The 24118-nt window shown below is 44.2% G+C and overlaps 1 protein-coding gene across 1 annotated transcript in view; it reads right to left on the bottom strand.

Moving 5' to 3' along the window:
* The window catches only part of plcl1 (phospholipase C like 1), a 228117-nt gene extending 214453 nt beyond the window's left edge, over nucleotides 1–13664 (bottom strand). The window contains exon 1 of the mRNA XM_054746563.2: nucleotides 12672–13664. Coding sequence (XP_054602538.1) covers nucleotides 12672–13061 — 390 coding nt within the window. The 5' untranslated portion in view covers nucleotides 13062–13664. The remainder of the gene's footprint in view (nucleotides 1–12671) is intronic.
* Nucleotides 13665–24118: the final 10454 nt, after the last annotated feature.

Raw genomic sequence — 24118 nt, 5'->3', positions numbered from 1 at the left:
AATATTTTAGCAATGTAACAGTACTTGTACTTGAGTACAGATTTTCAGAATTCTTTCCACCACTGCTGAAAACTGTAAATGCTCATTGTAAGATGTTAATTAAAATGCTTAAGCAACAGACGTGACATGAAGATTGTATTGTTTGTTTTATGCAACATCAGGAGCCCTACACAGATATTTTGGGATGACATCAGCTGCCACTGAGGAACAGTCTGCTGGCACCACATCTCCGCAGGAAGATACTTTAGGTGGGTTTTGCACATGTGTGTGTGTCCAGCAAACATTTAGCTATAGACATTTAAATAGTATTTTCACAGAATATGGGAATTGTTCCATATAGCAATGTGGTGAGTTATGCTTCCATTTTCTGTCAATAGAGAGACTTACCAGTATATGTGAACTTGATGAGGGACAGCCAGCTGCCACATCTCCCCAACAAGATATGTCAGGTAAGTTTTGCACAAGTGTGTGTGTGTGTGTGTGTGTGTGTGTGTGTGTGTGTGTGTGTGTGTGTGTGTGTGTGTGTGTGTGTGTGTGTGTGTGTGTGTGTGTGTGTGTGTGTGTGTGTGTGTGTGTGTGTGTGTGTGTGTGTGTGTGTGTGTGTGTGTGTGTGTGTGTGTGTGTGTGTCCTGCAAACATTAGAGAAATTTGAATGCCACATATTGTATTTTAATAGAATATGTGAAATGGTCCACATAGCAATGTGTTGAGTTACGCTTCTGTTTTCTGTCAATAGAGAAGCCTGAACGATCAACCAATGAGTCCCATTGAAGGTGATGATGAGCCTCTTTCTTCAGACCCAGCCAAGTGGCCATCACCAATTACCGACAGCATACACACAGAGCTAGTTCGAGGAGGACCTACCAAGGTGCCTACTACTTTCATATTTCCCAGGAATGAAGGCGATGGCAGGTGTTGTCATCATCACTATTTCAGTAGAACTTTGACAAGTGGTGAAAAGGTGGCCAGGAGCTTGATGTCGTATTCAGTTAGCAACCGTTGTTATATATAAAACACTCCACGCAATTTGAAACAAAGTTGTAGGTGTAATTTCTTTTCTTGTGTGTGTGTGTGTGGGGGGGGGGGGCGTCACGGGGGATCTCGCACAGGGCGCCATTTAGGCCAGCTCCGCCTCTGAGAGGAAGAGATGAGCAGCGGACAGGACGAAGCAGGGAGGAGGGGGGCGGGGGGTGTTACGCTATAGGTTAGGCCGGATAGTTTTTCTCTGCTTCTCTATGATGATTGGCTTAAACTTCTTCACCACGCCGCTGAGTCGTGTTGTCAGACATGAGTACCACACATGCATATTGGCCACAGAACTCAACTCGCGTATCCGCAGCTTTTTGCGTAGTTTATAGGGGTGAGTCGTACCAGCGTAAATAGATGCCAAATTGCGTAGTGGCTACGCAAAAATGCGTACAGTTTGGCAGGTCTGCAATATCTAGACTTCAGTTTCCCAGTCCATTAACTTTTTCAGGTCTTTTCAGGAAGAAGAATGAACATAAGGCCTGGGCTGTAAATGTTTTTTATTATTGTTAACGTCGGTGTGGTCTAGGTGGTTTATGACATGCTTTTACAGTAGCTGGCTAAGTGGGTGTGGGGCACCTCTGCCTAATTCTACTCCCCACCCCCGTACCCAACGTGGTTAACATTTTTCACACAGAGCTTGAGGGGGTGGACAAATGGAACAGAAAAATGTTTCACGTTTTGCGTCCATGCACATAATCACCTCCGGTATCCCTGCAACTGTTCCATGTTATCATGCACAGGATCGAGCTGTGCTTTATTTCACAGTCAATATTATTATATAACGTGTTCAGGCGTGCTCAGTGACTCAGGCTGAGCGTATGAAATCCGAGTGTGTCTGACACACACTGCTGGTTTATTTAAACTTGTCTGAGAGCACAGCCCAGCCTGTGTCCGATTCTTTCTGGAGCTTAGCGCGTGGGTTTGATATCCCGGGTTATTCTGAAAACAACTGGGCTCTCCCGCTGATCACTGGTGGAAATGGATCTTAAGTCACCTGCAGCGGAACGCTTCTTTTCATATCCTACAGGAAATTAATGACCAAAGCTACAAAAGTACAAACTGACCTGAAGCTCCTCTCTTCTTCTCCTTCATCTGGCATGACAAATGTTTCGAAATAAAAATATTCATCCAGCTTATTTATCCTTCTAAAGGAGACTGGCAGGAAAACCACATGCATTTCCTTGTGAGTTCTACTGGAACACTTTTACTCTTTCTTAAAAATGTTTCATTGCAAAAAATGACAATAAGCTAGAGGAAAAACTGCCATTCTGAAAGGTTTGTTGCTTCTTTCTTCAGTTGCTTCACCTTGTAACGGAATGAAATGACTGTTTTTCCCCTCCTCTGAAACAGGACTAGTCTGCATGAGATATGGTCTCAAGGTCTCATGCATTCCTTCTAACCTGCTTATTTTCAGCTCAACAGAAGAATGAAGAATGAACTCTTTTCTTTTAATTAATCAAAGAACTCTATTTTAATAAAGCTAATCCATCAAAATGTTAGTCAATAAATAAGATGTGACCAATCTGTGAAATCAAAATATTAATTACTTTATTATGATCCTATAGAATATAATAAGTAATATGACTTTAAATGTTCCACTAGGACTGATCTCACGTAGCGTTTAAAGACATGACACATTACTTTCACTGATCCAATCAGAATCTGCCAGATCTGACGGAGGAGTGGTTTTGGTGATGTTTGGTAAATCTGTCATCTTTTCATTCGACCATAAAACAAAACATCCGAAGTATAAAACTATGCCCACGTCATCTTTAACGCCAGTTCAAAGCGTTCCAGAGAAGTTGTCGGAGAGGCCAATCCGTAACTTTCCTCTTCAGCCGAAAGAACCAACGACAAGCTGGATAAAATCTGTTGCTGTTCCAACTGCTGCAACGTTTCCTTTCAGAATAAAAGCTGAACCATCAAGACCCAGGCTCGGGTCTCACCAGACGCCAACAAATTGTCGCGACCCGGAAGTATCTCACAGACTGGACTGATTGGCAACCGCTGCTTTTCCTACCAGCTCGGTTCCAGAAAAGGTCAAGCTGGACCTCGACATTCCTGACCTAAAGGGGTTTTCCTGAAGGGTAGGTAGACCGGCAAATGGCGTCGAATGTGTTTATGAATCTCCTAACCAAAGCTAAATGCGAAGACATCACCTTCAGTTCCCATCAGAACTAATCACAGCTTCGGATTTGCTGGTTCTGATCAACATCACACGTCATCCATTCACCGTCTCATCCACCTTAGTTACACCATACATTTAGTGCTTAAAGTCAGTCTAGTTTAATTTGTTAGTAATAAAATTCTTAACTTTTAAACTTGACTCTCTCTTCTGTTGTCTCTGAGTGAATACAAAGCTGTTATCTAATCCCTGCATTAAAAAGGTCCAATCTTCTGGTTCAAATAACCTCACAGATCCATAAGGTGGATTTCATATTTCCTATGGAATCCTACGCCTTATGGCTCATTAAATAACCTGTAATTTAATTCATTACAACCTTCACCTTAGGTTTATCTCTCCAGAACAACCTCCAGCAGAAACCCTGATGGGCTACAGACTGCTGTCCTTGTCAGTGCTTCATTTACCATCTTAATGACCCCATTTGCGACATTTTCTATGACAATGGAGGAAGGAGCAGTGTAAACATCTGTGTGTTTCTCCTGCCCTACATCTGAGACGTTTGTGAAGCCATGAAGGATTTGGGGACTTACAGCAGGCATTAGCTGGACTTTGGCTAGCTCAATCAGCGGCTCCCACGTGTAAATAACTCTTCCTTTGGTGTGATTACTTATCATAACAGATGTTTAAAGCTGCCAGATGTGCCAGGAGAACTCTTCATAGCAACACGGCTCCCGAACCACGCTGTGAGTTTATCTAAACAGAATTTTATCAGAAAGGAAGTTTTACACATTCCCCAGAATTAAAAAATATGTTCCTAATAAAGTGGCAGTGTGAAGCTTCCTGGTGCTAGGGGGCAATATGTTCATTTCACTGACTGCTGCTAGTTTAAAAAAAACATTATGGTAAATGTCGTCGCCTGTGAAGCAGAAAGCACGCAACCTCGCCGTGACTCCTCAGACTTTGATGGTCTTTCAGTTAATTCCATCAGAAAAATGCAATGCCGCTGTACTTTTCTGGTGCTGAAGTTTCTGGATCTGCTCGCAGTCCTGCACCTGCAGATGATGTCATCATACTACGGCAACACCACTCAGCCAAAATGTATTACATCTCTTTTTCATTCACACATCTTTTGGAAAGTTTTATTTAATTCACGTTTCCTACTGCCTAAATGTTTCTGAACATGGTAACGAAACTTTCATAAGTCGTACGTCCAGCCAGTCATCTAGTGTGATGTCATCGACAGGTGCAGGACCCCGAGCTGACAGAAGGAAATATGGCGTCTAAGGCAATGTTCACACTGCAGGCAAAAGCGCATCAAATCTGATTTTTTTCCCCCATATGCGATCTATATCTGATTAGATCTGATTTTTAAAAAATCAATCCATGTCACTTTCATATGTGGTACTGATTCCAATACGCATCTGATGTTTTTGAAAGCGACTACAGTCTGAACAGTCATGTTGCATTAAATCCGTCTCCTTCATCACTGAGTCAGTGGAGGAGAAGGTTGTGCGTTGACGTTCCTGAGGAGAAGCGCTGACAGAGGGATTCAGGGGTCTGGAGGTAGCTACCTAGCTACAACCGGAGCTATCTGTGCACAACACCGGAGCTTCTGAGTCACAGATATGCCGCGCTGACCGCTGGGGTGAACCGGGTAGAACACAGAGGTCTCCCGAGAGCTCCACAAGCCAGCAGCCGTGAACCCAACAGGCGCCACTGCGGTCAGGGATGCACCGAGCTGCCGCTGAAGGGAGGGGACCACACCGATTGTCGGAACCCAGCTCCACCAACATGTCATATTTCAACCCATTTTCTAAAGTGCAGCGTCATGTTAAATGCACTGGGTTTTACCCTATTACATTTAAATTTCATGGTCAAACAGTACATGTTAAAATCTAAGCTCAGCTCGGCAGTGACCTAAAATACATAAATATAATTTTACTTACCGAAAAAAATGAAGTGGAGACTCCTTGGACACTCTATTAGTGCAATTAATGCCACAGCGAGTCATTTTGTCCAACAATTGCACAAAAAATATCCAAAAAAGAACGCACAAACGCTACAACTAATTGTCTAAGTTGAGAGACTGAAAATGACGAAACAGTTTCCAGGCCAGGCCGAGGCTCTACTGAGGCCTTTCCCCGGAGCTAGCTCTGTGGTCACGTGGGTCGGATGCTCATTAGTTATACAGAATTTTAGGCTTTTAATAATAATTCACCCCCCTCAGAGTTGTCATGAGTGTAAATTAGACCATTTAAACAAAAAACATGTTTTGGTACCAGGCTGTAAACATGTTTATTTCTGCTGTGAAATTGGTATTTTTAACATGGGAGTCAATGAGGAATTGCTCGCTTCTGACACCAGCCCCTAGTGGATGAGGTTGGAACTGCAATTTTTGGTACTTCTGGAATTGCTTCACATCCAGACCTGAATTATGGGGGCTTGGTTAAACCACCAAATGGTTCCCGAGTGCAGCCGTGTCTGCAGCTCACCACTCCCCCAGGAGATGGGTCTACTGTGGAGAAAAAATTTCACCAGTATGTGACAACTAATGAGACTTTCACTTTAACATTTGAAGTTGTTGAAATAATTAACCTATTGTTTGCTGCTCAGCTGATTTTACATTTCACCATTTAGAGTTTTGCACACCAAAAACCTTCGATATCTAAGTCACCTTTCAGACATTTCCCACTTTCCTCTAAAGTAACGATGTTTATAACACTTACAACGAGCACAATTTAATAAATCATTTTCTAATATGCCGTCACCCAGAGACTTAGACCCGCTCCCACATATTTTAGACCTGATTTCTATGGTTATATATTTTTTAATGATTGGGCATCAATTAAATTCACTTTCAACAACATTTTGATGGATATTTCCAGAGATCCATCCATTTTCATCCGCTTATCCGGAGTCGGGTCGCGGGGCAGCAGCCTAAGGCGAGAGGCCCAGACTTCCCTCTCCCCAGTCACTTGGGCCAGCTCCTCCGGGGGAATCCCAAGGCGTTCCCTGGCCAGGTGAGAGACATAGTCCCTCCACCATGTCCTGGGTCTACCTTTAGGTCTCCTCCCGGTTGGACGTACCCAGGGAGGCTTACAGGAGGCATCCTGACCAGATGCCTGAGCCACCTCAACTGGCTCCTCTTGATGTGGAGGAGCAGCGGGTCTACTCCGAGCCCCTCCTGAATGACTGAGCTTCTCACCCTATCTCTGAGGAAGAGTCCAGCCACTCTTCGGAGAAAACTCATTTTGGCCGCTTGTATCCGTGATCTCGTTCTGTCGGTCACTACCCAAAGCTCATGACCATAGGTGAGGGTCGGAACGTAGATCGACCGGTAAATCGAGAGCTTTGTCTTCTGACTCAGCTCTCTCTTCACCACAACAGACTGGTACAACGCCCACATCACTGCAGATGCAGCACCAATCCGCCTGTCGATCTCACGCTCCAGTTTTCCCTCACTCGTGAACAAGACCCCGAGATACTTAAACTCCTCCACTTGGGGCAGGACCTCATCCCTGACCCGGAGAAGGCATTCTACCCTTTTATGAATCAAGACCATGGTCTCAGATTTAGAGGAGCTGATTCTCATCCCAGCTGCTTCACACTTGGCTGCAAACTGCTCCAGCGAAAGCTGAAGATCACGTTCTGATGAAGCCAACAGGACCACATCATCTGCAAAAAGCAGAGACCTGATCCTCAGGCCACCAAAACAGATGCCCTCCACACCTTGGCTATGCCTAGAAATCCTGTCCATAAAGGTTATGAACAGAATCGGTGACAAAGGACATCCTTGGCGGAGTCCAACTCTCACTGGGAACGAGCCCGACTTACAGCTGGCAATGTGGACCAAGCTCTGACACCGGTCATACAAGGACCTAACAGCCCGTATCAGAGGGCCTGGCACCCCATACTCCCGGAGTACCCTCCACAGGACCCCCGAGGGACGCGGTCAAACGCCTTCTCCAAATCCACAAAACACAGGTAGACTGGTTGGGCAAATTCCCACGCACCCTCCAGGATGCCCGCTAAGGGCATAGAGCTGGTCCAGTGTTCCACGGCCAGGACGAAAACCACATTGCTCCTCCTGAATCTGAGGTTCAGCAATCCGACAGACCCTCCTCTCCAGAACTCCCGGATAGATCTTACCAGGAAGGCTCAGGAGTGTGATCCCCCTGTAGTTGGAACACACCCTGCGGTCCCCCTTTTTAAATAAGGGGACCACCACCCCGGTCTGCCAGTCCAGTGGGACTGCCCCTGATGTCCACGAGATATTGCAGAGCCGCGTCAGCCAACACAGCCCCACAACATCCAGCAACATCCAGAGCCTTAAGGAACTCCGGGCAGATCTCATCCACCCCTGGAGCCTTGCCACAGAGGAGCTTTTTAACCACCTCAGTGACCTCAGCACCAGAGATTTGAGAGGCCAACCCAAAGTCCCCAAAGTATTTCCAGAGATTAACAGTAAAAACTACACGTTGTCTCTTCACACATGCTATAGTCACGACTTTAGAAGCTACAAAACTGAAAGATCTTAAATTAAACAGATTAATATTTTTAAAAGAACATCATGATTGGCTTTTTGTGGCTTTATTTTTCTTTCTTTCTGTTTTAGACCATACATTTGGGGAAGTCTGGAATCCCTACAGTGACTCCAACAACTGACAACTAAGTTGTGCGCCATCAAGGTTCTGAGCTACAACAAAACAGCATCGGAAAGAGACGACCCTCTGGGCTCGGTCGACAAATCAGCCTGTCAGAGATGTCCGCTCTAGCTCAGGACGTCCTCTGATCCTCATTCTCAAACCAGTGTGTGTGTGTGTGTGTGTGTGTGTGTGTGTGTGTGTGTGTGTGTGTGTGTGTGTGTGTGTGTGTGTGTGTGTGTGTGTGTGTGTGTGTGTGTGTGTGTGTGTGTGTGTGTGTGTGTGTTTTCATTCACCGGTAATCCCACACTGCTCCCCTTGGCCTCATGTCTGCCTTATGGCCTGTTACACAGTAAGCTGTGAGCTATAATGGCAGAGGAGGGTCGCTGGGGGAAATTAAAATAACAACCTTATCCTAATATGTTTAACTTGATTGAGATTAACGTTCCTGTAACTCCCTCTTAAACGTAATGTGGCATCTGGCGCCCATTCAAGCTTCTATCACTGAGGCCCAGATCACAAGATCTGAGTGAGGGAAACCAACCCTGAATACCAGTGGAGAGTCTTTAGTATCCAAGTATTTTTGGGAATCTGGAAACTCTCAAAGAATCACCTAATTTCTAAAATATACAGAGCTTAACATACTTTCTCCTCCTCGTTAGTAAGATGCTCTGATTGAAGAAAATGCCCTCGTCTTTGTGTGTCCCACAGCAGCAGCGGGGCCTTAACACACAATTATTTTCTTATTATAAAACTAGATGAGCAGGAAATTATTCCTGGCATCAGGGGTCAAAAGGTGACAGACTGCTGGATCATTTTAGAGACTTCATGGACACAAATCTGTCCCTGCTGAATCGTGAGGACAAAGGTGTGAAAAAACGCATCTGCTTGGTAAAATGGTAAATGGCATGTATTTGATATAGCGCCTTCTAGAGTCCTGGAACACCCCAAGGTGCTTTACAACACAATCAGTCATTCACCCATTCACACACACATTCACACACTGGTAGGGATGAGCTACGATGTAGCCACCGCTGCCCTGGGGCACACTGACAGGGGCGAGGCTGCCGAGCACTGGCGCCACCGGTCCCTCCGACCACCACCAGGCAACGTGGGTTAAGTGTCTTGCCCAAGGACACAACGACAGCGACAGCCTGAGCGGGGCTCGAACCTGCAACCTTCCGATTACGGGGCGAGCACTTAACTCCTGCGCCACCGTCGCCCTTCCTACTGCTTCAAAGGCAGTACTGAGAAAGGAGTGGTTAAGCCCAATCTCACAATCCTATCCAAGTCCCAGAAGGTTCCCACTCATATCCAAACCTGTGCCATGCTCTAAAATATGTCTATGAGTCTGATTACAGAAGAGAACCTAAAGTCTCCACAGATAAACTTGACAGATCTAAACCAAATGCAACCACTTCCTGCTCATAAGTGCATCAGTCTTTTCTGTTATACATAAAAACACACTTAAGAGCTGAAACTTCATTTAGAAACTGTAGTTGAGCGACTCTACCATCAAAGTAGAGCTACAAAGAGATGCCAGTCTAAGCCATCAGCTACATGAACGTCAGTCTCTCCATCAGGTATGCAGCAACAAGTGTGCATTTCTACTTGTATCTCATCAAGCGTCCCATCAAAGCCTTTACAACAGCAACTCATGTCACCTCTAATCCTAAAATATGCTACAATTACAAAATATATGGCCTCTACATTTGAAGATAATGAAAACACTCACTTTATCCAGGATAGCTGCACTAGGGTGCGTAGTGTGTGACGGATCACGTGGCAGAAGGGTAAATGATCTAGTCACAATCATATTCACTCCATCTGGACGGTGCCATTTATGTTTTTTTTTTGTTTGCTTGTTTGCAAATAAAAATAAAACTCATAACAAGGTTTCTCTTGAAATGTAAGGTGTAGAAGTAAAATGTTAAATGACTCCAGTGAAGTTGCTACTTGTGGGTTTGCATGATCCTGTTTCAGGGGGTGGAGGTTTGTTGGAGAGGTTAGTGAGCTGAAAACGACTGAAATATGTATTCATGACATGAAAATGTCTCTCCTCTGACTGGCCAACAGAAACAATGCTAATGGTTACTAACGGTTAGCTTCTAATTCTACTCACTGGTTCCTCCTGGCCGTGTAATCCCAACAGCATGGATGTTCACGGGCCAAGGTAGCGGAGGCCGTGCATACGTACTAACTGTGATGAAGAGACTGGCTTTTTCTGGCCCAAAGAAGGATGGACAACATAAAACTAAATAGAAGATAAATGGAAACAACGAAGATGTGCCACGGTCAGTCAGACCGAATATGATGATGATGATATGATATGATATTTTGTTCGGTCAACAACAATTGATCAGTTTTACATAAAAGTAATCAAGCAACTGAAAAAAGGAATAGGTTGAAGCCTAGTTGCTTATAATTAGCCTATCCTTAACTCCCACAGAGATACTCAAATCCTTAACCAAGAGAGAAAAAAAATAGTGCTGATAGCTAAGATGCATAACATTTAAAGAAAAAGCAGTGATAAATCAAGAAACCAAATCAACACAAGGTTAGACATCAAACTAAGTTTCTATAACTTTGGAATATGCAAATTTTTACATTTTTCTTGAAAAATGACAAAGAACAACACGTATTCAGTTCATCATTAAGTCCATTCCATAACTTCACTCCCAAAACCGACACACATCTATACTTAGCATTAGTTCTCACTTTAGGTATTTCAAACATATAAGACCCCCTCAAATCATATTTTCCATCTCTTAATTTAAACATACTTAAAATACAAATTGGAACATTCTTTTTCACCACTCTATACATCATTTCTAAAGTTTTAAGATAAATAATGTCCTTAAATTTTAACATAGCTGATACTACAAAAAATTGGTTTGTGGACTCCCTATATCCAGCTTTATTTATTATTCTAATAGCTCTTTTTTGCAATTGAAAAATTGAATCCAGACATGTTTTGTATGTTTCCCCCCAAATTTCCAGTCAGTGGGAGCAGCATTTAGAACGTGGTGCCATGCGGGGCTCTGACGTGACTTTTGGGTTCAGCTGCATTTGTTTAAGGGCATTCATCAACACTTAGACTCTTTTAGAAACTAACCTGATGTTTGATGAACTCGTAAGCAGCAGGCAGGAACAAATTCAATCGTTTACGCTCAGAGGCTCCAAACAGCAACTATCAAAATAGGTTAATCATCGGATAAAAAACAGCTTCTAATACCCCGCATCAAAAAGCATTAGCCCTCCCCCAACACACACACACACACACACACACACACACACACACACACACACGGTATCTGAGACCACAACCAATCACATGACTGCCAATAGCAATTAGCAACTGACCCCTCAACTCCCACCTCAGTTCTCTGCCATCTGGTCACAAATACACAAGTTGTTTCTTCATCTGTGTCTCTTCTGCAGTTTGTGTCTCGTGGTCCACTCTGAGTCTTTTTGGTGGCTTTGTTCGCTTCTCTGATTGGGTTAGGGTTAGCTAACAGGACCTGTGAGAGACACCTTGGTCTCAACTACTAAACTAGTTGATGACAAAACATTTATGGTAAATGGCCTGTATTTGTGTAGCGCCTTCTTAGAGTTCCACAACCCCCCAAGGCGCTTCACAACACAGTCATTCACCCATTCACACGCGAGTGGGGATGAGCTGCGATGCAGCTACGGCTGCTCTAGGGCGCCCTGACAGAGATGAGACCAGATGAACACAGGCACCACCGGTCCCTCTGACCACCAGAGGTCTTGGTCTTGCCCAAGGACACAACAGCAGCATTCTCTGGTTGGAGCCGGGATCGAACCTGAAACCTTCCGATTGCTGAACAACCTGCTCTTCCTCCTGAGCTGCTGCTGTCCCTATGCTGTTGTTGGTTCAGATCAGTGGCAGGTGTGCTGTCTTGTACTGCTCTCATTACAATAAACAGGAGTTAGCACACGTGGAGGAATTTGGACAATTAGCAGTTTTGTGCACAGACTTCCAGCTGTCTAGAGTTCAGACTGCTCCTGATGGAACCAGCTCTGGACCTGAGAAACAACAAGAGCACGGCTGCAAACACCTCCTTGCCCTTTGAGTTAATGTGAAATATGGGGGTTGACCTGACAGCATCAGCTGGGAAACAGACTCAGAGGGTCATAAACCTGTTCTTGGGTCAGTGATGTTCAATATTACAAAAACCTTCCCAGTGAAGTTTGATTTCACTGGGATGGAAGCAAATTCATCAAAAGACACTATATAGTCGAAATATGTTGTGTATTTTTTGTTTTTAAGCTCCTACTTCAGAAAGTTCCATCTAAAGCTCCTAGGCCACTTGTTTACATTCCAGCAGGTCTGACTGAGACACACGAGACACATCACCTGAGGTGGAGAGGCTTCTGGGAGGACATGCTAGACATGAAACGTAACAAAACCTCAAACGCGATCCGCTCTTAGGCACAAACTGCTGATCTGCAACTTGAGCACAGGTGAATCTGGGACAAGCATGATTTCAGCTGCCGGTGTCAGAAGGGCAGGGGTTCCCTCCGGGGGAAACCAGAGCTTATGTGATCTGATCACAGAAGATAATTAGTATTCAATCAGTCTGTTCCCCAAAGACCTTAAATAGAACTCTGTCAGGAGTAAACCCGTCTGCGTGCTGCCGCAAAGATGTGCACCAAAACAAATCAGACCATGATGGATGCAGAACAAAAGGCTTGACCCAGGATCCAGAGCACCGATCTGTGGAGGATAATCCCTCCTGTTAAATGTGAGCGTTCCTGCTGTGTTCCTGCGGTTCACATAAACATTCCTTCAGAAGCTTTGAGCAGATAAAAACAAGTGCGTAACCTGACAACATGACGGGGTCCTTTACCTTGATGATGCTGCTCCTGCGCGGTGCTGCCTTCACGTTCTCCAGCAGGATGGAGTCGGTCTCTTGTCCGGGAAGGATGACTCCACTGCGCCGGCCACGAGGCGCTCTAGGAGGGATGCAGTCCGGCGCTCCGTCGCTGCTCAGCCCGTCTCCACATCCATCACGCTCAGACATGTCGGTGCGGGAGATGGGTGGATGGACGGATGAATGCCTCGGTTCGAAACACGCGAGATGAAGACGGATCAAACAACTTGGGGGGTCTGACCTGGATAAAGTTTGCTTTTGTTGAGCGTGGGTGCCAAAGAACGGGTTAGGAAGAAACTCAGTTTCCTCAATCAGGGGCAGAGTCTCGTGGCTCGTTGTTAGTCTGAGCTCTCCACAATCTATCATCTAAAGCCGCTTGAACCCAAGCATCACAGGCAGGTTCAGACCTGGATGAGAACGGGAACGGTCCGCTTCCTGGAGACGCGCAACAAGTCCTCAGCGTATCCAGTCCGGATTAGACTCCATAGTCCGAGCTGGTCCAGACATCCAGGTGTGTCTAAATCCTCCGTGAAGGAGGAAAGTAAAGGTTTGAGAATCCTCCGCTGTCTACGGAACGACTACAGCCTCACTGAACCACCGGAACATGCTGGTGTCAGAGCGGAACGGACCCAGCGCGCCGCGCAGCCACGTCACAGAGCCGCTCATGCGTCTCCGCGGAGCGAATCTCAAACACAGGAGACACTGGCGAGTGTCTTCAGCCACAGCAATCACACACGGACTTTTGAAGAGGACAAAAACACAATTGACAGTCGTCCCGCCTATCGGCGCCACTCCTCCCCCACGCGCCCCCACCCGGATCCGGCTAGACTCCTGAGCGACGCGCGGGGCGGCCTATGAACGCGCTGCTACAGGAAGCAGCCAGATCCTCTATGGAGGTTCGAGTCCTGGACCGAGAAGGCTGGCTCTCCAGGATTTAGGGAATGTTTCAGCTTGATTTTTATCGTGCTTGGTTATTTCTAGTTTTATTACGGATGTAAACGTCACACGTCTGACCTGATAACCTCGGTTTCTCTGTCCAGCTCAGAGCTGATCATTTAGAATAAACAGAAAACAGACATGTCAGCTGCAAACCAATATATATGTTATTGCTTTGTTATGTTAGTTGAACATGATACTTAAAATAAACATTACTGGATTTTTTACTTCAACACCAGATAAACTTTCAGCCCAGAAGATTAAAAGAACCAAACAATAATTGCTACACTACAATAAAAAAATAACTGCCCTTTATTTGAATTCATTTTGCACAGAGTCCTGGTTCTGATGGCTAAGATAAACATTATAAGAAAGAAAGAAAACAATATTTTATAAAGCGCCTATCGAGATAAAAATCACAAGGCACTTCACAAGAACGAGAAATTTTACTTAAAAAATATTTTGAAAAAACTGATTAAAATGGTTAAAATTAGGAAAACATTTTAAATTGTAATAAAAAATGAACAGCAAAGAGGAAAATCAGTGGATCATGCAAAGGTAGAATAAGAAATCAGTCCACTGATCTCAGGCTCAGGGGGAGAGAGGTCCAGAGTCTGGGGGGCCACAGCAGCAGATGATCTGTCACCTTTGGTCTTTAGCCTGGTTCTGCACAACCAGTAGGCTTTGGTCACTGGACCTCAGGGGCCTGCTGCGCACAGGTGGACTGGGACGACCATTCGGCCCTGGCATTACTATGAACGTGCTGCTGTTTGCGGACTCGTCTCTATGCCGCCAATGTATAAATAGTAAATGACCTGTATTTGAAATAGCGCCTTCTAGAGTCCTGGTACCCCCAAGGTGCTTTGCAACACAATCAGTCATTTACACATACATTCACATCCTGGTGGTGATGAGCTACATTGCAGCCACAGCTGCCCTGGGGCGCACTGACAGAGGTGAGTCACTACCAGCAAACAAGGTAGTGTTTGCCCAAGGACACAACAACAGCGACAAACTGAGCAGAGCTTGAACCTGTAAGCTTCCAGCAGGACCAGAACAGAACAGTCCCCTGCATCACTGTGAGTCAGAAGGTCATTAGAGACCCTAAGAAGAGCTGTTTCAGTAGAATGAGCTCCACGAAAACCTGACTGGAAGCTATCATAGATGTTATGTTCATCAAGAGCAGCTGTGAGTTGTTTAGCCACAACATTTTCCAAGATCTTGGAGATGAACGGAAGTTTAGAGATGGGTCTGAAGCTGCGATGGAGAGAGGGGTCGAGACTCGTTTTTTTAAGAAGCGGGTGGATTACAGCGTTCTTAAAGTAAGCAGGGACCTGACCAGAGACCAGACATGCATTAATTATAGAGAGCACACTGGGACCGATGGACTGAAAAGCACTTTTAAACAAAGATGAGGGTCAGATGTCGAGGGGGCATGCAGAGGTCTTCATAGAGTTAACTAGTTTGGTTAACTCAGGCAAAGAAACAGGAGCAAAGCTATCTAGGATGATGGGCCTGGTTGGAGTCGGGAGAGGCAGCAATAAGGCTGAAGGAGAGATGTTAGATCTAACCTTATTGACTTTGTCCACAAAGAAAGACAGAAAGTTCTCACAGTCTGTAACAGAGTGGATGGAGGCTGTAGGAGAGGCAGGAGAGATGATGCTGCTGATGGTGTTAAACAGCACCTTGGGGTTCCCTTTGCTCTGGGACACCAGGTTGGAGAAAAAGGCAACCCTAGCGTCTCTGACTGCAGAGTTAAAGGTTGTCAGAAGATCCTTTAGGTGCAGCAGATGGACGTGGAGATGGGTTTTCTTCCACAAGCACTTAATTTTTCTGCATTGGTGCTTCAGGCTGCAAATGCTGTCATTAAACCAGGGAGTAGGATTCACTGCAGGAACTGATCTGGTTCTGACAGGACAGATATCCAGAATGGAGAGGCAGTGTTAAACTGAGAAGTTAAGGAATCTGGGTCGTTATCAGAAGAACAGGGTGGATCAAAAGCAGCAGAAAAATTGCTAGCTGTGCTCTCATTAAGAAAACGAGAACTAACCAGACGGCGAGCAGGGGGTGGGGACACAGGAACTTACAACTTAAAGAAAATGCAATGATTATCTGAAATATAGATGTTCTCAGGACAAACTGTCAGCATTTAAACCCAGGGTGAAAACAAGGTCCAAAGTGTGCCCCCTGATGTGTGTGAGGGCCCATAAACATGCTGGGTAAAGTAAAGCTGAAGGAGTCCATGAGGCTGGAGAAGCTCATGGCAAAGTTGTCTGAGGCATCATCAATGTGAATGTTAAAATCACCAACAATCTCCAGTCTGGGCAGCTTCAGAGTGGAGGATAGAGAGTCACTAAACTGGACCAGGTGGACAATAAACCAGAGCACAGTAAAAATGGTCCTTACACCCAACTTTAATCAGCTGCAGTTCAAAAGAACCAAAGCAACCAGAGGTTGTAGAGCTGAAGATAGTCTCTAAAAACAACAGCTGGGCCACCACCTCTACCCACTAGCGGTTTAAGGCATGGGTGGCTGCCTGGGGTGGCATTTTTCCATGACACAAAGGGGACACACAATCGCTGAGTGAAAAAAAAGAAAGAAAGAAACCTATGCCGCAACATGGTTTTCTATCTGTCAGAGCTACAGGTGCTCCTGCTCACTGAGATGGTTCAGGCGAGCCCCGTGTGTGTGAAGAGGAGAATAAGGAGGGACGCGGGGGAATTCACCTCTGGGTCTCTCCCAATTGAAACAGACGGGGGGTGGGGGGGGTCTGAATCAACTGTATGAGACGGCTGAAGTCAGTCACACCTTGTTGATCTTCCATATAATGCACATTTAATTCATAATGTTATAAATACAGGCTTATGAATCCTTCACGTTTTTCTGGATTGTGTGAAATGGCCAGAAAAAAAGAGGAAAAACAAAACAATTTTGTGGTCACCCACAAAGGTCAAATGGTTTAGTCATGACTCCTGGTTGTTGTCATTGATGATTGGAAACCTGTTTATTGAGTCAAGTGCCAAACGAGATGGACAGAAAAAGGCCAAAACCGTCAGGTGCCCAATTCAGGAAAAGAAGAAGAGGAGAAATGGGCTAAAGATAAAGGCAGTATGTTCTCATGCTAGGATGCATGTTTTAAATCTTTTTTTAACCAGTTAACTGGGGATTTCAACAGTTAAATTCGGTCAACTAATTGCTAACAGAGCAAATAGCGCTGAAAGTTTGAAACGAATGGTTCGAATAAATTCCTTGAATCCTTTTTTAATGATTCAAGCGCGAGGATTCGTTAAATGTGCACTGCAGCCTACAACCTGCCTCCTGAACAACAACAATGCGCTCAAGGGATGTCTCGCCCGGGGAGTAATTCCATGTAGAACCGCCACTGCCTCTACCAGAACCCAGAGGCTGGCTAAGGGATGAATAACCAATTGGGCAGAATTCAATCAGACCAGAATAATCAGATGTTTGCTGCCAAACTTCAGTCAGAAACGAAAAATCCAGGTTTTTAGAGAAAATTTGATCATGATGCAGGAAAGACTCGTTGTCAAGAGCAGGTATTTAACAGAGGCATGCTGAGGGAGGTGGAGTAATCAGAAACTACAGAGACAGCTGGAGTTAGTGAATGTAAATTAGCATAATATTTTGACCCATCAAAAGATAAATCAGCAATAGAATAGAACAGAAAATTTAATACAGATACGAAGTCCAATAAAAACAAACACACAATTAAAACAGCAATAGTACATACAAAAAATAAAAATTGGTTGTCATGTAGGGTTTAGGAAATTGAGGGCTTTAAGAGCTCAATATGTATATTACCTCTACTTATGACCAATACGCTGTGATACTCTATCTAAACATAGAATATCAACCCTGCTTGGTCTTTGTGTGTTCATCAGAAGATTCTAGGATTCTTTATTTATCAAGGGAATGTACACACTTCGTTTTGATTCAGAAAAGAGTCAGGTTTATAAAAGTAAGAATTTATTTTACCAACAATTAAAACATGACAAGTTAACTAACATTTACTGTGATGGATGGAACTAGATGTGATGTATGAACCTATGTGTGAATGTGATGTTATCAGAACTTCCGTATCTAGGAGAGCTGAGTTCTGGATGTAAAAGAATTTGGTTTGTGTTAAACTATGAAGTTGATTATTATCAAAAACACATCAAATGCTATCTGTGTGTGTACTTCACCTGTTCTCGGAGACCCTCTTGGTGGATCCGAAGGTCAGAGAGGTCGGATGACCTCTGGCACCGGAGGGTTGTAGAATACAGTGGCACCGACTCTTCAGTCCAGAGATGTCTCGGGTCACGACATATGGATGGAACCGCGCATCTGTGACTCTTAAGAAGTCTAAACAATATCAGCTTGTTCTGTAGGAACTGTTGCGGTATCAGCTTCGCAGGTGCAAAAAGGTTTTGACGACGTGTCAAAACTTTGATGGTTAAAGAGGGTTTTGCTTCAGATGGCCGGTCTGAAGCTTCTCTCAAGAACTGCTGAATCACCAGAGTGATCCAGTTTTAATGTTTTCATCTTATGATTTGTGTAGCCAACCAGAGGTTGACAAGTTTGAGGAATATTACCAAGAATCTCAGAAACACGCCTTCTTTGATACCGGATGCTCTGATCTGGGGTAAAAGGCTATTTATGTGTCAGAGTTTAACTTAACCTTACTTTGTTCTTGTGTGAGTGCAAATGGTGATGACCTTGTCATATAAACATGCTGAAACATATATCAATCAATGTAATCATCACATAACATTCATTTCAAACTTCAATCATTGAGCACAGTTTAATGAAAGCATTTCATTATAATTATTATAAGTAGCAATATAATATATGTGTATTTAATGATCATCTAGCTTATGTTTTAGAAGTTCATATTTAATTTAGGAAATCATTCTTTGATTTAGCAACTAATCAGAGCTGCGAGTGTTCCTTATTCAAAGGCATGAAGAATCCTGTAGGACGATAAGGGAAGCTTGAAACTTGAGGAGAGAACATCATTGTTGACAATTTGTTATCTGTGTTCAGAGCTGCAGAGAGACTCTGAGCTCCAGCTGATGGGAAGAAAGCAGGCTGATTTAAAGGGAACACATGCAGTCTCGTGTCTCCATTTTGACCAGATGTTGAATGGTCAAACAGTACCTAAAAACTGACCATTGCTGGACGTTACAGTCATAAGATACACAATAAAAAAGAATACACTATCACAAAATACAATAGTACCAGTGCTGCCTTATTTGGTACAGACACCTGACATCACTGAGCCTTACATTAGATAAGCTCATAATAATCACATTGTCAGATCTATCCAGTCGGCCAATAAATTTATACATAGTGGTCATTAAGACTGCTGGTAAACAATTAACTTGAGCATTTACAAACATTTCATTTGCACTGCACCATCTTGGCAGCTTGAGTAGAGTTCTCATAGCATCATTGTAGGCAGTCTGAACCTTCCTCATATAGTAAAACAATGATCAATCCATGAGGTTGTATGCCAAGCTTCACTTATATACATAAAACTATTAGTCTGCAAAAGCATCTTACTAGAAAACATGAAGTTGTTATCCTCACACAGCTGACACAGATAACTGGAGAACATAGATTTCCTGTCGGAAATGTCAGCATTCATATCCCCCACCACATTGACACTGTTAATATTATATTCATGCACAGCAGAAGCTAGAAATTCCAGCTTATTTATATACTCATCATTGTTCAGACGGCATTCATAAGGAGCATACACATTCAGTATGATAAATTCCTTATCCCCACTAGTAAACTGAACAGCAATGCACCAAACAACACCAAGTGGAACAATTTTTATCACTGAATCAAGACTCTTTTTCCACAAAACAGCCACTCCCCAAGGTATTCTGCCCCTCACAATACCTGCACTTAAATCAGTCGTGGATACCCCAGCTCCATGAAAATCTGCATTTAGAACGTTAAACTTTTCAAGATCTTGAACTGCCAGAAATGTTTCTTGCAGACACGAAATCTCACAGCTATCCAGTGTAGCATCAAGAATGTCCTGTTTGTGATCTAAAGGTCATGATCTGCTGCGTCTGCTCGAGCAGAGACATAAAGTCTCTGACTCAGGCCTAATCTACATGAGATAGTGGCCAAGGTCTTTCATGCACTCTGCTCATCTGAACTGCGTCACCTCTGTTACAAGACGAAGACGAAGAACTATTTTGATAAACACATAATCAACAACCTTGTTATTACCAATAATAATGTGAGCCCAATGTTCAATCAATCTGTGAAATGACAATGTTATTACTTGTTATTATAATCCTGTGATCAGTAGTATTTTACAAGTTATTATAATCCTGGACATTTGCACTAGACACTGATGACATGTAATGCACACGACACATTTCCTTTTGTCTGATCCAATCAGAACCTTCGTTTCTGGCTAGGCGTGGTTATCTGTGGTGTTTGTACAAACCCTCTTTTGCATGTCAAATTCTGATTCGCCAGTAAACCAAAATATGACAATTATAAAAACTATCCCACGCCACCTCGGACAGGCCATCCGGACTTCCTCTTCAGCCATAAAGAACCTCGACAAGCTGGATAAAATCTGTTGCAAGTTACACCTGACCGCAACGGTTCCTTCAGAATAAAAGCTGAACCTCACGACCCCTTCAGGGTCTCGGAGACGTCAGTGATAACCTGTCGTGACCTGGAAGCATTCCAAGACAAGTTTGGTCGGCACCGCTGCTTTTCTACCGGCTTCGGTACCAAGGAGGGTCCAAGAGGACCTCAACATTCTGGATCTAACGGAGGCTTCCCCTGGGGTACGTAGACTGACAGATGGCGTTTCATGTGTGTTATAAATCTCCTACTAAAGTTTAGAGCGAAACATTCACTCCCACTCAGAACTAAATGCTTCTCCGGATCCGCTGGTTCTGATAAGAACATTCCACACACACACACACCATCCTCTCACGTCTCACTCCACCTTAGTCCATCAGTACACAGAGTGTTAAAGTTAGTCTTGTTCAAATTGTGTAGAAATAAATTTCTTAACTATTTTAAACCTTACTCTCTCTCTTTCCTTGATGCCCCTTGTGTGAACCTGAAATCATTTTTGTTTTGTCTCCTTCTCTCTGAGGACGGTTACAGCTGAGCAGCACATCTGACCCCTGAGCTCTTGTTATTGTTTGCTCACTGTTGTTCCAGGGTGACAGACAGGTCGCTAACGATTGGTGCAGAGCTGCAATAAAAGTGTGATTCATTATTTATTGGAGTGGCAGCAGAATGGCTTCATTTCTTGTGGAGAGGTCAGGGGTCAGGGGTCAAGGAAGAAGCAGCACCTAGAAGCTATCAGGGATGTAGAGCAGTGCTCAATGACTCACTAGGATTGAAGATTGATGCATGTCTATTTTTCTCTAGAAGTCAGGTGATATGAGAGTAGGTAGCATTAAAAAAATAAATTTAAGCCTCCCACTGTCCTATTGGGTGACCCCTCCAGGAAAGGTGACTGTTGAGCAGGGTTGAAGGTTTATCCCTTGAGGTCCACATGGCAGGGTGAGGAGTGAGCACCACCTCACCCCTGCCATAAAATCAGAACCACCCCTTAGGGCTCCTCCTGTAGAACCCGAGTAGCTGGGAACTCAGGCCAACAAGCTGATGGTACGTAGGAAACATAGTCCCTAATAGGCAGCTCCATAGTCGGGACCGTGGCATCAGAGACACCAGTAACCAGAGTCAAATACCTGTTTGCTAGTTAGTAGGTTTTGTTCCCTGGACCTAAGGGACCTGCTGGAGGTGTAGAGATTTAGATCTCCAATGCATGATGTAAAAATTTTGTCTAGTGAACTGGACCAAATTCTTGCTGTGCAACGTTGTGGTCTAGGAGCGAAGAACCTCTGCGGACCCGAGCAGCATTCTGACTTCCCAATGAGAGCTTTCTATCAAGGTTTCAAACCAATAGAGAGCTTTGATTGGTCAGCAATGGTGGGCCAATCACAGGGCTCTATTGGCTTTGGTGATGTGAAACTGAACAGCACCAATGTCAATGAAGTTGATGGCTGAGAAGCCCAAGTTAAAGAGAGAGCAGCCAGAAAGAACTGAGTCAGCCTGTAGCGGTACAGGGCAGCCTTCAACCCCCTCTTTGGTAGGTGAGGGACCCACCGCAGGGCAAGGGGTCTCAGGTGCCGAGACAAAGCGGACACTAGGCTTGTCACTGACCAGAGAAACACCTAGAGAAGAAACAAGGTCCTGGGGGAGCTTCATGGGGAGTGGTTTAGTTAACCGAGTCCAGAGCTTCAACACCACAGAGGTCAACAATGGGCATAAAGCGACTGAGCAGGTCTTTGCCAAACAGGAAAGGAAAAGATTCAAGGTCAGACACGAACATGGGATGACACACTGTCATGTGACCCACAGAAAGGTCAAGGAAAGACACAGACGACAAGGTCATTGGAGCCGGAGCATAAGGACTGACGTCCATGTCTATCTTTTCTTTTCTGGAACGCCTGCACTGTCTCGTGTTTATCTGAATTCCGCCCAGGCGTTCCTATTGAACCTTTGCACCGACATCACCTAATCACGTGGGTCCACCATGCTGGACGGCAAAAGCATGTAAACAGTGAGCGACACGAGTACTAAACAAAGGGAAAAGTAGAGCCTGAAATTGTTTTTGCGATCAAAACAAAAACAAAACTCCTCCAGCATTCCTTCAACTAGTTCATGCCCAGTTCAGTTATCAGAAGAAGTAGCACATCTAGCGGGGGCTCATAGAGAGCAGTATGCTAACTAGCTTAGCAACGTTAGCTTACGTTCTCTCTGCAGCTGTTCAGCGATGTAAACATGTTGCTGACTTTGCCTAAATTCACCCCTCTGGATTTATAACTTTATGTTGTAAACAGCGTTTCACTTTACACCAAAGCTGATTTTTAGAAAGTCCGGATCCCTACCAGCTTCTGTTGCTGGTGGTGTTACCGGGTTCAGCTGCTGCTCTCACACCGGAAAGAGAAGATCTCTGAACGCCGACGCTCATATAAATAAATAAATAACATAATTTTAACACACAAAATCATACATCGGAGCTTTAATATTGTTAACAATTGTCTTGGTTTACACTACAGTGGTAAAATACCCATCCATCAGGATTATCAATAACTAGTATAAACACATCACATCTATCCCTGTCCCTGTCTTCCTCCTGAAATAAATGAACATCAATCATACCCGGTAAAAACATGTTCGATGCAAATCTGAGGCCTGCTAGTCCGCTTGATTGATCGCTGCAGTTCATCTCCGTCCTCAGTCTCCATCAAAGTTATTAAAAATAAAAAATGAGTTGAGTTTCCGTCCTTGTCTGTTAGTGCAGCCAACCACGCAGCAAGCTAAAACCATTTTGTTGTCAAATCAACTAAATAAAAGCGATAAAAGGCTACAAACTGGCTTGCTTTGACTACCTTCACTGGAGTTTCTACGGGTGTAAACGGTCTTTTTGCCGTCTGTCATGGCGAAGGGGGCAATCACATGAGTGGCGTGACGTCACGTGCAAAGGGTCAATATTATGTTCAAGTTTCCCCAACGCCCAATCTACCGCTCCTGGGATCCAAAACAGGCTACAGCTCTAATCCTGGTCATTCAGTTCCGACCAACCTGAACCCTGACAGAGAGAACCACTTCATTGTTGAGAGAGAGAGAGAGAAGGAGAGAGAGAGAGAGGGAGAGAGAGAGAGAGAGAGAGAGAGAGAGAGAGAGAGAGAGAGAGAGAGAGAGAGAGAGAGAGATTTGTAGCTTTAACAGCAACAGCAAAAGAAAATTGAGGGGCTGGCAACAAGCTGCACTGGAGCTTGGGGAGCTGTGTTGTGGGTTGCAAACATGTCCAAAGTAGAAAACGATCATGAAACAGGAGTTAGAGTCAGGTTTGTTCAAATCTTTTATCAGCTTCAACTGACACAGAATAAAAAACAGGAGAACACACATTCACAAGACGTTCCATAACACTGTGTTGGGAATGGGTGGAGCCTCCTAGTGGTCCGCTACATTCCCACCTGGACAAGAGATTAGGTGTGTCTGTGTGTTGTCACTGGACCTTGAGCCACACAGCTGTGGAATTTAGCTGACTGGTGAAGACCATTAGCACATGAGCATCTCCAATCTCATGTTGCTGTTAATATGCATGCAACCAGGCTTCATTTGTAGCGGGAAGGAATTTGCCATTTTTGTGTCTTGATGTCTTGATTTCGAAGTAAATCTAGAAGAGAATGTGAGTATTTTTGTACCTTCTCTGAAGAAAATGAAAATGTTTCATGTTTTCCATCAGTGTTTTAAAAGATGTGTGGTAATGTGTAGTTTTTACCATTAATCTCTGGAAATATTCATCGAAATGTTGAAAATAAATGAAATGATGTCCAGTTGTGGAAAAATATTGGCAGCTTTTTACCATACCATGCTTTTGAAAATGCAATGCTGTATCTGGGAAGTTTTTTTACCAAGGCTAG

This window comes from Nothobranchius furzeri, chromosome 14 (genome assembly GCF_043380555.1).
Source record: "Nothobranchius furzeri strain GRZ-AD chromosome 14, NfurGRZ-RIMD1, whole genome shotgun sequence".
In the NCBI taxonomy this organism is placed as follows: domain Eukaryota; kingdom Metazoa; phylum Chordata; class Actinopteri; order Cyprinodontiformes; family Nothobranchiidae; genus Nothobranchius; species Nothobranchius furzeri.
The sequence above is the reverse complement of the archived record's forward strand: the minus strand, read 5'-3'. Positions and strand labels throughout refer to the sequence as shown.